The 14,950-nt window shown below is 43.8% G+C and overlaps 1 protein-coding gene across 1 annotated transcript in view; it reads right to left on the bottom strand.

Annotated features, from left to right (window-relative positions):
- Positions 1-14,950, bottom strand: part of LOC124716746 (luciferin sulfotransferase-like) — a 50,049-nt gene that overhangs the window by 25,268 nt on the left and 9,831 nt on the right. The window contains exons 3-4 of the mRNA XM_047243289.1: positions 8,115-8,256; positions 2,118-2,238 (exon numbers count right to left, since the gene is read on the bottom strand). Of these exons, the coding sequence (XP_047099245.1) occupies positions 2,118-2,238; positions 8,115-8,256 (263 nt within the window). The remainder of the gene's footprint in view (positions 1-2,117; positions 2,239-8,114; positions 8,257-14,950) is intronic.

The raw sequence follows: 14,950 nt of genomic DNA, 5'->3' as shown, positions 1-14,950 counted from the left end.
AATGGAAAAGTAGCAAGCAAGAGACACTGTCTAGCAGAAACAGCATTTCCCATTTCTCTTAAAGAGATTAATGGGTATAGCTGGCAAGAATTCAGCAAAGAACCTAATGGCAGGTTTCCAAAAGTGCAGCATTTATCCAATCAATGTTGATGAAATTCTTTGCTGTCTTCCGTCACGAACTTGTGAAAAAGATTCGGTACAAGACTCTTTCATTGAAGCCCTTGAGAATAAGAGAACTGAATGGATTACTGGTGTTACCCGTAACAGAGGATGAAAGAAGCTTTCAGTCATACCTGGTAAAAGTGTGACAGTAATGCAGAAAAAGGTTTTGAAGAAGTACAGAAGAAATCACAAAAATCAAGATAGTAGATTAAAACTGTGTGCCCGACCGAGACTCGAACTCGGGACCTTTGCCTTTCGCGGACAAGTGCTCTACCATCTGAGCTACCGAAGCACGACTCACGTCCGGTACTCACAGCTTTACTTCTGCCAGTACCTCGTCTCCTACCTTCCAAACTTTACAGAAGCTCTCCTGCGAAGTTTGCAGAACTAACACTCCTGAAAGAAAGGATATTGCGGTGACATGGCTTAGCCACAGCCTGGGGGATGTTTCCAGAATGAGATTTTCACTCTGCAGCGGAGTGTGCGCTGATATGAAACTTCCTGGCAGATTAAAACTGTGTTCCCGACCGAGACTCGAACTCGGGACCTTTGCCTTTCGCGGGCAAGTGCTCTACCATCTGAGCTACCGAAGCACGACTCACGCCCGGTACTCACAGCTTTACTTCTGCCAGTACCTCGTCTCCTACCTTCCAAACTTTACAGAAGCTCTCCTGCGAAGCTTGCAGAACTAGCACTCCTGAAAAAAAGGATATTGCGGAGACATGGCTCAGCCACAGCCTGGGGGATGTTTCCAGAATGAGATTTTCACTCTGCAGCGGAGTGTGCGCTGATATGAAACTTCCTGGCAGATTAAAACTGTGTGCCCGACCGAGACTCGAACTAACCAGGCCAAAGAAGAAAAGTCCAAAATTTGGTGAAGTTGTGCACACTGTGGGCCAGTATGTGATCTTCAGATTTGAGGGGGAGTATTTTCCTGGATTAATTACTGATGTAAGCGATGATGGAGCTACAAAAAGTTCAATGCAAAAGTCTAAGAAATCATGGAAGTGGCCAATGCCGAAAGATGAAATGAAGTATGACTTTGATGAAATAATTTGCACCATTCAGCCTCCAAAACAGATAAGCAAACGTGGCTTATTCTCCACACCACAGCTTGAAGGATATTGGACCTATTAACTCACAATATAGGCTACATTTTGTGTTAAATCTTTAATTTGTTAAACTATTTTGATAATAAAATTTGTTTCTGCTAACGAGATTGTTATTTTTTCTTAATTCTGATGGTCAGTGATTGCTCCAGTACTCTGTAGTCCCTATTTCTTTAGTAATTGCTTTATTCCCTTTCATTCCTATGGTCAAACATAACTCCAGACCTCTGTAATCTTCATTTTTAATGAAATTTAGGTATCCGGTGCAAGGTATCCCAAGGTCAAAGAATCTTTGCACCACTTTTTTTATAAAACAATAAAAAATGGAAATAAAATGTTATGTTAAGAGATATAAATACAGATTACTTCCCAAAAGACTGTTGTAACTAATCAAATAATTTTGAGAAACAAAAATGTTAAGGATCCCCTGTTTTTAAACTATTTTCTTAAAAAATCTGTAAAAAGTGGAGCAAAGTAACCTCAAATGACGGTATTCAGTTATACAGTGGAATATAGTAAACCAACCAACTCCGTGTATTCTGTTGGTCACGATCCCGCTGGGCACTGCTACACTTCTTTGCTGATTTTTTCATAGTGATGTCCAAGAGTTGGCAGCAATTGCGAATAATGAAAATGGTGAACATTCACAAATGTATACCTCAGTTTTCGACCGGGAAAAATACTTCTGTTGCTGTAAGCCACAACAAAAGTTAATGTACGCAGTTGTAGCCAGACGGTCTGAAAGGGCTAACATCAAGTTTGACGTTTGAAGCTGTTTCATGGATGGGAGTTAGACTTTTTAAAGGATGAGGCATTCACTGACGTACAAAGAAAACATTCACTTACGTATGTTTTCCATGAAGCACTCCGCAAATTCGTCAGCCGTGAGAGAGCAGCCGACCCACAGTTGGTGGTGGTTGAGGTAGGACACGATCACATCCTTCACGTTTCGAGTCACGTATATTATCTGGAACATTCCAACACGGCAGTGGCAATACAGTTCTAATGAAGAAACCATTACCATGAAATGATCAATGCTGATTTTTAATACACGATGTTCTAAGCAATGGTACCCTCTAAATCACGAATTTTTCATCATTTGCTCTTGACTGGTTGTGTGTTGAACCACACACGTAACGTTTCGAAATGGGAAGAAAATAAAAGTAAGGTACAAGTAGAGTAAAAAGAGGTAATAATGAGCGTATGGCATTGGTGGCCGGGAGACCCCTCGCGGGACCAACAGGCCGCCGCTCCACAAGTTCTTTAACGCCACTACGGTGACTTGCGAGTGAATAAGGATGACATGATGATGAAAGACACACAACACCCTGTCATATCGAGGCAGAGAAAATCCCTGACCCCGCTGGGAATCGAGAACGCTACCGCAAGACCACGAGCTGCGGACAGTAAAAAGAGGTGATCCGTTGATAGAACATCCTGAGGCAGCAAAGAATAGTCAATTATGTAGAGGTGTGTGTGTATGTGTGTGTGTGTGTGTGTGTGTGTGAGAGAGAGAGAGAGAGAGAGAGAGAGAGAGAGAGGGAGAGATTGAGAGAGAGAGAGAGAGAGAGAGAGAGAGAGAGAGAATGTGTTTGTATTGAGGGAGGGGGGGGGGGGGGGAAGAGAGGAGGTAAAGATTGTAGGTTGCACTATTCATGCAGAGATGGAAGAGAGTTGCACAGGACACACTTGCGTGGAGAGAGCTGCATCAAATCAATCTTCTTCTTCTTCTTAGGTCTTCAGTCCTCAGGTTGGTTAGCAGCAGTTCGTCATGCGTTTCTGTCTTCGGCCGTTTTGTTGAGAGCGGTGTAGGTATAGGCGGTGCATCTGGAATCCTCTATGATTCGTTTGATGTATTCCACCCTCAGTCTGCCTTTTGTGTTCTTCTTCTTACTATCCCTTCAATAATACCTTTAATGAAGCCATCAACTCTCAGTGTACCTGCTGTGTCTGATGAGTTTCAGGAGACAAAGCTTCTCTTCCTCTACTCTCTGGAGCGCCTCATCATTTGGTATCTTCTCTACCCAGGAAACCTTGAGCATTACGCTGTGGCACCACATCTCTAAGATTATTATTTTACGTTTTTTCTGCTTCTTCGAGTGTCCACGCTTCACTTCCGTACAGCAGCAGATTCCAAACAAACGTGTTTATGTGGTCGTTCCTTAGATATTTGTCTGTACAGCAAGACGTGAAAAGGTTTTTTCTCTAGTTAAAATCAGCTTTTGCCTGACGGATTCAGGTTGCAATATGCTCTTTTGATTTATCATCCGATGTAATTTTACTCCCTAGTTAGGCAAAGGATTCGGCGTTTTCCAGTCGCTCATTTTTCAGTGAGCATTTGTTTTACCTTTATTAATTTTCGCATTATAGGAAGTGCTGACAGTTGTTTAGCATCTGGGACAACGTCGCTTCTAATTCTTTTGCACATTAGCTAAACTAATTAACACACTGTATTTTATTGTAATATTTAAGCTATGTTGTAACATTTTACTTATTTTCATCAATTTTTACATTTCTAAATTATAATCTTTTACTAGCGTATTTCATACTTTATTATAACATTTATATTTTTTACTGTTGTAATAAAAATTATGTACTCTGATATTTCAATACCTGTAAATTCTGTTCATTATTTTCTCACCTTCTTTATATATTCTTACAAAGGCTAGATACTGCAATATAGCATAGTACTGTACTGCGTGTTACCACAATAGCTCTTACAAAGGTATTATTTGAATTTTATTTTTTCGGTTACATAATCTTGACAATTTTTCATTTGCATATGGTAGACTATAAAGGTAAAATATGTGCATAATTTTCGGTAACTAATCATCAGTGTAACTACCCAATGAAGATATGATAATTGATATTTTATTACATAAACTATTGAAAACAAAACCATTATGAAGATGACGAAAGATAAACTTAAGTTGGGTAGACATTAGATTTCAAAATTAAGATAACCTACGACTCGAAAAATAACTACAGTATAAAGCAAGGGAAAAAATCATACAAACGTTCAATAATTTCTTTAAATCAGAAATGTGGATAATTCATAACAGAAAAATGACATCCCAGAAGTAATGTAGGATGGCGTGTACGGAGCCATTCCAGAAATGAAGAATGGAGAGGAGAATAAAGACAATGGTGTTTGAACAGAAAGAATTTAATCTCGATGCGAAGTAGCACAAATGGAAATTCCAGAATTGTGTACAGACAGACAACTCCACCAAAGGCGTGCTTGAAATTGTAAAATGGAGTAATGAGTAAAAAGTTATCAGTCGAGTTAAATATTCTGGGAAAGCTTTTCAGCCAGTCTGAGCCAAATTTTTACGTAACGTCCTTCGAAACGTGACTTTTATTCAGCTCATGTTAATACACCGAAGGGATGTATAGATCAATATTACAGCTCCAATTTCGGTAGATTTAACCAGTTTAGAAGGAAATTCAGAATAGAAATCACAAAAACTATTCTTAGTAAAAGAAATATACAGAAGAGTGGGACGCGTATTCATAATGTTCTGATCTTCATCTCGGAAAAATAAAGCTGCACGATTAATTGTCTGTTTGTAGGTACACATCTACAGTCGTGGTGCACATGGAAACTCGGCGTCACAGTACCGTACAACGCCGGTAGAGGACCCAAAACGAAATGGTACAGGCCACTGGAAAAAGTGAGTGTCCTGGGGCAATTTGTTTTCGGCAGCAGCAGATATGTTGCAACTGTCTGACCAACCGAGACCCCTAAAGAAATCGTCCAGTCTGGCCTGAAACAGCTGCAGCACGGCACTGAATCCCAGTCGGATAACGAAAATTTTCAATCTGCCTTTAATCCAACCTTCACCTGTCAGTGATGTAAAAAATTATCAGGAACAACGCATCGTTCGGATTCCATACTAAACCTAGGTCCTCTTTCCCTGGGATAGATTAGAGACCCACAAGGTGCCGAAGTAATGTGTAATCTAAACATTCATGAAATTATTGTTACCTAAATATTTAATTTTGTCTACTTCTTTCTAGTCTTTCCCGCAGTGTTGAAGACTCGGGAAGCTATGTTTTCCCCTGTCCTTCTTTATCCTCTTTACTAAGCGAGTGGAACAGCAACCGATTCCCGCAACCCTCTCCAGCATGCTATTTTATGGGAGATCTGCTTCCTCACTTGCCTCTTCCAACATAAACTGAACGACATTGCATATAACCACACATGCCAGCTTGTGAAAATGTTCTCTGCACCTACAATGGACAAAGACTCTGGTGGCGTTCTGCGTAATAATGACAGAACAACGGGAACACCCAAGGCGTGCAGGTCGACAGACCTCTCGGAACAGCGGGCTGGATACAAGACGAGAACGTGATACCGCGCAGTGGTCCCACGTTATTTTGCGTGAGTTCTATCACCTGACACTCTACTTCATCGACGCGCTTCGTCATTTGTTTTGGCTCATGGAGGGTAATGTTCATCTTTTAAGATCGGCAACCTGTCTTACTCTGTTGCTGACTACTGCTGTTATGAAGAGCCAGCCGTTGTGGCCGAGCGGTTCTAGGCGCTTCAGTCCGGAACCGCGCGACTGCTACGGTCGCTGGATCGAATCCTGCCTCGGGCATGGATGTGTGTGATGTCCTTAGGTTAGTTAGGTTTAAGTAGTTCTAAGTTATAGGGGACTGATGATCTCAGATGTTGTCCCATAGTGCTCAGAGCCATTTGAATCAGTTAGACATGAAGATAGATGTGCAACTCAACGGCAATGCGAATAATTACAGGATGTATTCGGAGTACCAACACCCTTCGACTTCCTGTTCTCAGCAAGGTCTCTTCCGCAGTTCTGAGACGATCACAAGTTCTCCTGAAGATCTGTGTAACTTGAGAACAGTACTCAGCTACCCCTTTATGGAGACACTGCATAAGCAGAACATCAACGCTTGAAATTAAGGAAACGGTCGTGACGCACGGTAGACAACCTTGTTGGTTCCCCTTTCAATGTAAACCGTTCTCGGAAACCCCAATGGGAACAGTCATCAGTAGTCAACAATCATATACTTGAGAAGTTTCATATACTTGAGAACCTTTCCGTGCAAGATACAAAGATTTAGAGATGGGCAAAGTCGTTCATCCTTGGGAACTAGTTCATTGGTGATGGTTATTTTTTGGGAACCGTTCATTTTTATTCGTTCACCGTTCATTGTGCTTGGTATGTGGTTCTTGTTAAAAATTGAAAATTAGTAGCATAGCTGACTGAAGATGGAAACCGCCGAGAGAGGGCACTTGCCTCTCCCCTGGAGTACAGAGTTTTTATTTATAACAGAATTCTCACACACTTGTAATTTTCGTGATTCTGAAAAACATCTCATTTAGTCAACTGTAGCGTTATATGTCTGATCGCAGTGAAAAAATATAATGTGGCGCACGAAAAACCGGCCCCGAGTACAAACTGCTCGCCAATTACGCACGATTTGTTGATCGCTACGAGCAGAATAGTTAAACATGTAACAATTACACAGTGAAGAAATAACAAATAAGCTAATGCAAACAACTTCGAAACAATAGATGACGATTGGTAAGCGACAATGAGCAGTCTAGTACTCGGGGACGATTTTTCGTGCGCCACCCTGTACCACTGAAATAATATTGTAGGAGTTATCATATTCTCTTTACAAAATAAGACACCATACACTCGATTACGAAGCGGGGGCTTCATTTGGTTGTATGTCGGTCTGCCTTCCATAACAATGGACGTGCTGTTTTACCTTGGATAAAAAAAAAAGACGAAAAATGGCCACTTGTGTGTGCCGTGCCGACCTCCTTTGCATGTGTAATAACAAAAAATCTTACCTTTTTACAAGTATTTTTTCTGCTGTTTATCGAAATAGTGAAGTAAGTTGATACGCCGTTACCTGAAAAGATGTATGTATTACATCCCACGTAATTTTTATGTAATTTAAGTAATTATAAAATACATTTTAATTACCAGTTGTGGACGCTGAATAGAATACGAAAAGAACCAGAAGTTCAGAGTTCAAAAAAGGTTTGAAACAAATCTAGAATGGACGTGTGAAGTGAACGAAACAAACAACAAAAACTCGATACTGAACTAACTATGAGCAGTCAGCAGTGGAACTGCGACGAGTGGCCACCCGAAGACGGACGAGTTAGGCCGAACGAGACCGAGACCGAGACCGAGACATGCTGGAACGAGACCGGCCGACGTGCCGTTGCGGGAACGAGACCGTTCGTTTCCCAATCCCATGAACTGGAAGTAGAAAGCCGCGACCGAAGTGAACTATGAAAGACCGTTCCTTAGAATTCATTCATCGCTCGTTCATCTTGGTGAACCGTTCCTTTGTATCCGTTAGTTCGCGAATGAGCCATCTCTACAAAGATTCGATCTCCCCAAACGTTAATGGAGGATCATGAACTGGGTATGGTTACCTAATGCACAAGCGGGGATAGGTTAGTTCTGCAACTGTGGCTGTGAGGCCTCCTTACGGACAATGCGCCATGCTGTTACTGACTGTCTTCTTCCAGCGTAGAAAAGAAGGATAATGGACAGTCACCATGCATCAGATGAAACCATCGAATGGATCAGGGAACCAGATCAGGAGATGTAGCGTTGTATGAGCTTGTGATTGAGAATATTTGTCCATGAATGTTGTATATATGTATTTGTTTTCACCACACAATAAATAAATAGGTACCATCACCCTACCGACAAGTAAAGTACACAGGATATGGTTGTAGACATTACCGTAAATCAGCTACAATGAGACTGGATGTGGCCAGTCGCTACGATAGAACATTGCTTTGCAGCCTGGCTGTGCGAATTTTACGAGAGGCAGGAGACATACCTTGGGTTTGACGGTCCAGAGCTGCCTGGGCAGAAGTTCTACGGGCAGGTGGCTCTTGATCAGCCTCGGCGGTTTGGAGTTCTTCACGATGTCGATGAAGTGCGTGGGAAGCTTCTTGCGGCCCGTGGCGAGCGACGACAATCTGGAAAACATACCACGCGTCATAAGACTGTCGTTGAGCATGGCTTCCGTATCTGGAGGGAGGACAAGAGTTGATGGAAAATAAAAGCAGCGTATGTCCTGTATGGGAATGTAAGCTTTCTCAGGGAATTTCACTGATGAACTCGTCTCAGCGTATGCACCTGTTGCATCACCCCGATACGTCGTCCAGGTATGTTCCTGTTGTGATCGTTCCTGAACCTTTGGGATGGTCAAGCCTGAATACATACACATGCCTTGCGCCACGAATAACGAGTCGCTGCAAAAGTTTTGATGATGTGCGAAGATTTGCGATATGCCTTGTCATTATCTGGTCCTTTCGTCTTTATTTAATATTTAAAAACAATTTTTGCTATTGTTCTCTTATTACAATATTTTTCTCGAGCAGTAACGCATAGAGTTGCAGAATCATAGCGTCAGTCTGTTGCCACGACTGAAGGTCGCTCCAGCAGTTCATTCGACCTAAGACTCGTACTTGCAGTGGTTCGGCGGATCAAGAAGCACCTCGCTGCGCCAGCAGATATCTTGTATGGTGACATATACTGAAGAAACAAAACATTATGGTGATGATATCGAGTTAGTCTACCTTTGGAATGCAATACAGCAGCGACTCTACGTGCCATAGAATCGACAGCTCCTTCGTAGGTTTCCGCGGGGATGTGCCACCAGATGCCCACGTACAGGTCACGCAATACCCTGGCATTACGGGCAGTTGATACTTGCGCGTGGTGCTGACGTCCGACTGCGTCCCAGATGCGTCCCATCGGATTCAGATCAGGCGAATTTCGTCATCAAGACACCAACGAGAATTCACTATCATTCTCTTCAGACCACTGTAGCACGATTGTGGCCTTATGAAACGAGGAGTTACGCAAGTGGAAGACGCCATCGTCGTCAGAAATGATATCGGGCACGAAGGGATGTAGAAGGTCCACAATAATGTTCACGTAACGCGCAGCTGTCATGGTTCCTTGACTTCCTACTATAGGTGCCGCGGACGCCCAGTTTGAATTGCGTGGCGCGGGTGCATACTTCGAGCAGCCGTTCGCCTCGTTGACAGCATATGCGGACGCGACAGTCGACCTGGTGTAACTAGCAGCGTGATTCATGTGACCAGACCAAACGTTTTCTTTGATTCACGATCCAACGTCGTTGACGCCGGCTCCCTGCGATCGTAATTGACGTTGACGTTGGGTCAACTCAAATTTAGAGGTTGTCTGCAGCGGTACACCCCCCCCCCCCTCACACACACACACACACACACACACACACACACGTGCAGACGAAACACATATATGAGCAAATTCACAGGTTGGCAACGCTCATAACCTATAAAGAAAACAAATGGTTCAAATGGCTCTGAGCACTATGGGACTTAACTTCTGATGCCATCAATCCCCTAGGACTTGGAACTACTTAAACCTAACTATCCTAAGGACATCACACACATCCATGCCCAAGGCAAGATTCGAACCTGCGATCGTAGCGGTCGCGCGGTTCCAGGAAAACAAATCAACAAACATAAACACTGTACTACTGACATGGGTGCGGAACACACGTAACTGTAGTTCTATTCCAAACTGAGGCGAAGTGAAAAACGTCGAGGCACCGCAAGAAAAACTGCTTTAAAAAAAAAAAAAAAAAAAAAAAAAGACTGCCGAATGTAAATGTAGATCGTAGCTTCCTTCAACCTCAACGATCATGGTTTGCAGAAAATGTGAACAAGACGCAGGGACACCGTAAGTAAATTTTATGCCAACTTTATAAGGAACTACTGATTGAATCCATAACAATCAAAATTAACAAATTCATCTATCCATATTTTCAGAATCACAACAAAAGATGTTTTGTGAATAAAAGCAAAACGCGGCTGGTGTAAAACTGTCTTTAATTACACTAATGGCCATTAAAATTACTACACCAAGAAGAAACGCAGATGATAAACGGGTATTCATTCGACAAATATATTATACTAGAACTGACATGTGATTACATTTTCACGCAATTTGGGTGCATAGATCCTGACAAATCAGTACTCAGAACAACCACCTCTGGCCGTAATAACGGCCTTGGTACGCCTAGGCATTGAGTCAAACAGAGCTTGGATAGCGTGTACAGGTACAGCTGCCCATGCACCTTCATCACGATACCACAGTTCACCAAGAGTAGAGACTGGCCAGTTGCTCGGCCACCATTGACCAGATGTTTTCAGTTGGTGAGAGATCTGGAGAATGTGCTGGCCAGGGCAGCAGTCGAGCATTTTCTGTATCCAGAAAGGCCCGTACAGGACCTACAACATGTGGTCGTGCATTATCCTGCTGAAATGTAGGGTTTCACATGGATCGAATGAAGGGTAGAGCCACGGATCGTAACACATCTGAAATGTAACATCCACTGTTCAAAGTGCCGTCAATGCGAACAAGAGGTCACCGAGACGTGTAACCAATGGCTCCCCATACCATCACGCCGGGTGATACGCCAGTATGGCGATGACGAATACACGCTTCCAATGTACGTTCGCCGCGATGTCGCCAAACACGGATGCGACCATCATGATGCTGTAAACAGAACCTGGATTCATCCAAAAAATGGCGGTTTGCTGTTCGTGCACCCTGGTTCGTCGTTGAGTACACCATCGCAGGCGCTCCTGTCCATGATGCAGCGTCAAGGGTAACCGCAGCCGTGGTCTCCGAGCTGATAGTCCATGCTGCTGCAAACGTCGTCGAACTGTTCGTGTAGATGGTTGTTGTCTTCCAAACATCCCCATCTGTTGACTCAGGGATCGAGACGTGGCTGCACCATCCGTCACAGCCACGCTGATAAGATGCCTGTCATCTCGACTGCTAGTGATACGAGGCCGTTGGGATCCAGCACGGCGTTCCATATTAGCCTCCTGAACCCACCGATTCCTATTCTACTAACAGTTATTGGATCTCGACCAACGCGAGCAGTAACGTCGCGATACCATAAACCGCAATCACGGTAGGCTACAATCCGACCTTTATGAAAGTCGGAAACGTGATGCTACGCATTTCTCCTCCTTACACGAGGCATCACAACAACGTTTCACCAGGCAACGTCGGTCAACTGCTGTTTGTGTATGAGAAATCAAAAATGGTTCAAATGGCTCTGAGCACTATGGGACTCAACATCTGACGTCATCAGTCCCCTAGAACTTAGAACTACTTAAACCTAACTAACCTAAGGACATCACACACATCCATTTCCAAGGCAGGATTCGAACCTGCGACCGTAGCGGTCGCGCGGTTCCGGACTGAAGCGCCTAGAACCGCTCGGCCACCGCGGCCGGCTATGAGAAATTGGTTGGAAACTTTTCTCATGTCAGCACGTTGTAGCTGTCTCCACTGGCGCCAACCTTGTGTAAATGCTCTGAAAAGCAAATCATTTGCATATCACAGCATCTTCTTCCTGTCGGTTAAATTTCACGTCTGTAGCACGTTATCTTAGTGGTGTAGCAATTTTTATGGCCAGTAGTGTAATTGCAGCAAACTTAAGATAGAGAAAAAAAGTAATACTTGATAAAATAGAAAGACCTAGAGATTCTAAAACAGTGCGGAGACTCCGTAACACTTGTGTCTGCACCGGCATTTAAATAACTGTCTGTGAACACGTGGCTTTTGTTTATACATTGATATTGCCTAGTTGTGCTTCGTTGTTTTTATCTTATATGATGGATCTAAGTTTATCATTACTCTGTAAACACGTTCTCTGCTTTCCCATCTGGTGGCACCGCCTACTACGGTGCCGGTAGGCTGTGGTCGAGCGGTTCTAGGCACTTCAGTCCGGAACCACGCGGCAGCTACGGTCCCAGGTTCGAATGCTGCCTCGGGCATGGTTGAGTGTGATGTCCTTAGGTTAGTTAGGTTTAAGTAATTCTAAGTCTAGGGGACTGATGACCTCAGATGTTAAGTCCCATACTGCTTAGAGCCATTTGAACCATTTCTGAACCTACTTCGTTGTCCGACACTTTGATTCGTAGCTCTGTAGTACGAGCCGTAAACGTGTGCCATAAGGACGCTTTATACACGTGGCCTATGTTGTGAACGTACCCTGCGTTGTGCTACGGGCGAGTACGCGTAAACACAGGTGACTTCTGACTCTTGTACGTTTTTACTCCTTATGTACTATGTGATCAAAGTATCCGGACACCCCCAAAAACATACGTTTTTCATATTAGGTGCATTGTGCTGCTACCTGCTGCCAGGTACTCCATATCATCGACCTCAGTAGTCATTAGATATCGTGAGAGTGCAGAATGAGGTGGGTGTTCTACGGAACTCACGGACCTCGAACGTGGTCGGGTGACTGGGTGTCACTTGTGTTATACGTCTGTACGCGAGATTTCCACACTCCTAAACATCCCTAGGTCCACTGTTTCCGATGTGATAGTGAAGTGGAAACGTGAAGAGACACCTACAGCACAAAAAACATACAGACCGACCTCGTCTGTTGACTGACAGAGACCGCCAACACTCGAAGAGGGTCGTAATGTGTAATAGGCAGACATCTATCGAGACCGTCACACAGGAATTCCAAATTGCATCAGGATCCACTGCACGTACTACGACAGTTAGGCCGTAGATTAGAAAACTTTGAACTAATGGTCGAGCGGCTGGTCATAAGCCACACTTCACGCCGGTAAATACCAAACGCCGCCTCGCTTGGTGTAAGGAGCGTAACCATTGGACGACTGAACAGTGGGAAAACGTTGTGTGAAGCGTCGAATCACGATGCACAATGTGGCTATCCGATGGCAGCGGTTGGTATGGGGAAAGCCCGGTGAACGTCATCTGCCTGCGAGTGTAGTGCCAACAGTAAAATTCGGAGGCGGTGGTGTTATGGTGTGGTCGTGTTTTTCATGGAGGGGACTTGCATCCCTTGTTCTTTCGAGTGGCACGATCACGGCACCGTCTTGCTTCCCACTGTTGAAGAGCAATTCGGGGATGTCGATTGCATCTTTCAACATGATCGAACACCTGTTCATAATGCCCGACCTGTGGCGGGGTAGTTACACGACAATAACATCCCTGTAATGGACTGGCCTACACAGAGTCCCGTCCTGAATCCAATAGAAGGCCTTTGGGATGTTTTAAAACGCCGCGCCAGGCCTCACCGACCGACATCGATACCGCTCATCAGTGCAACACTCCGTGAAGAATGGGCCGCCATTCCCCAAGAAACCTTCCATCACCTGACTGAACGTATGCTGCGAGAGTGGAAGCTGTCATCAAGGCAAAGGGTTTGCCAACACTGTATTGAATTCTAGCATTATCGATGGATGGTGCCACGAATTTGTAAGTCATTTTCATCTATGTGTCCGGATACTTTTGATCATATAGTGTAATTGTGGTTACGGATCTTGATGTTAACAGTCATCCTTGGTCGTCATGGTAACGGATAAACTAATAGAAGAAGATCTTTGGTTTCAACTTAGCGTAATTACGCCAAAAGATAATTTTTCTGAAATATTTGTACTATTCGGTGGCCACGACTCGACCGCTAGAGTGTAGTTAACCTCTAGAAATAATAACTTTGCTGAACTTCGGAGATGTAGAGGCGTGTGAGGTGTGTTCTCTGTGAAGAAGGTAGCGGAACTTAATGTTTTCTACAAGCCATATAAGATACGCTTGGCCAGAAAAGTCTTTAAGAATCTAATCCCTATCATACCTATAGAGAGATTGCGGCATGACCCACCCTAATAACATCTCAGCACCTTTCATCGTCGTGTGAGAAGACTGCTAGTTGGGTTTCACATGGTCGACTTTTTCAGGATCCATGCTGGCTGGCATGGAGGAGGCCTTTCACTTCGAGATACGCCATAAATTTTGAGCTCAGACTATGTTCTAAGCAAAAAGATGTCAAGGAAATCGAACGGTAGCTTTGTATATCATTTCTGTCATGTTTCTTGTATACGGCTGTGAACTGCGTTTTCTTCGAACCTCTAGGCACAGGTATTTGTTCTACTGGTCTACGGTGGGACTATACTGTGGTTAAAACAGAGGCTAATTCAGCCGCAAATTCGGTATAGAATCTGACAGGGATTGCTTCGGGCCTTGGAATTTTGTTCAATTTTAACGATTTCAGCAACTCGACTGAGATCAAGAGAATATTTCAGTAGGTGATGTCTCTTATGTCCGATTATACCTTGGCGCTACACAGGCTTTTTTTTTATCTTGAGGCGATTTTTCTTTAGAATATCTCTACTGTCTGCGTCCGTGTTTCTTGAACAATAAATGTGTCTTCAGGAACCTGTTTTGAGAAAATCACGGTTCTTGATTCATCCGCTTCGCCCGTACATGCTTCGGTGTTGTTACAACACAATTAGTAGGTTGCCCTTCAGTTTGAGTAACGGTACATTTTCTTGTTATGCCGTACATTGTTGTACACGGGGTTCTGCAGCAGAGGATCCGTATGCGTCCCCATGTTGGTCCAACGACGTCAGTTTTGGTTACAGTGGGAACAGGACCATAGAGATTCGACAGTGGGTGAATGGAAACGTGTCGCCTGGTCAAATTAATGTCGTTTCTTGTTAGAGCAGGTGAGTGGTCGCGTCTGGACACGCCGTCATTCAGGCGAGTGGATGCTATAAATTTGCATCACGACACGCATGCAGGCCCGTGGGGGCAATTTCATGCTGTTAGGCACATTCAGTTGAG

Source organism: Schistocerca piceifrons, chromosome 9 (genome assembly GCF_021461385.2).
Source record: "Schistocerca piceifrons isolate TAMUIC-IGC-003096 chromosome 9, iqSchPice1.1, whole genome shotgun sequence".
In the NCBI taxonomy this organism is placed as follows: domain Eukaryota; kingdom Metazoa; phylum Arthropoda; class Insecta; order Orthoptera; family Acrididae; genus Schistocerca; species Schistocerca piceifrons.
This window is presented reverse-complemented; position numbering and strand designations above follow the sequence as displayed.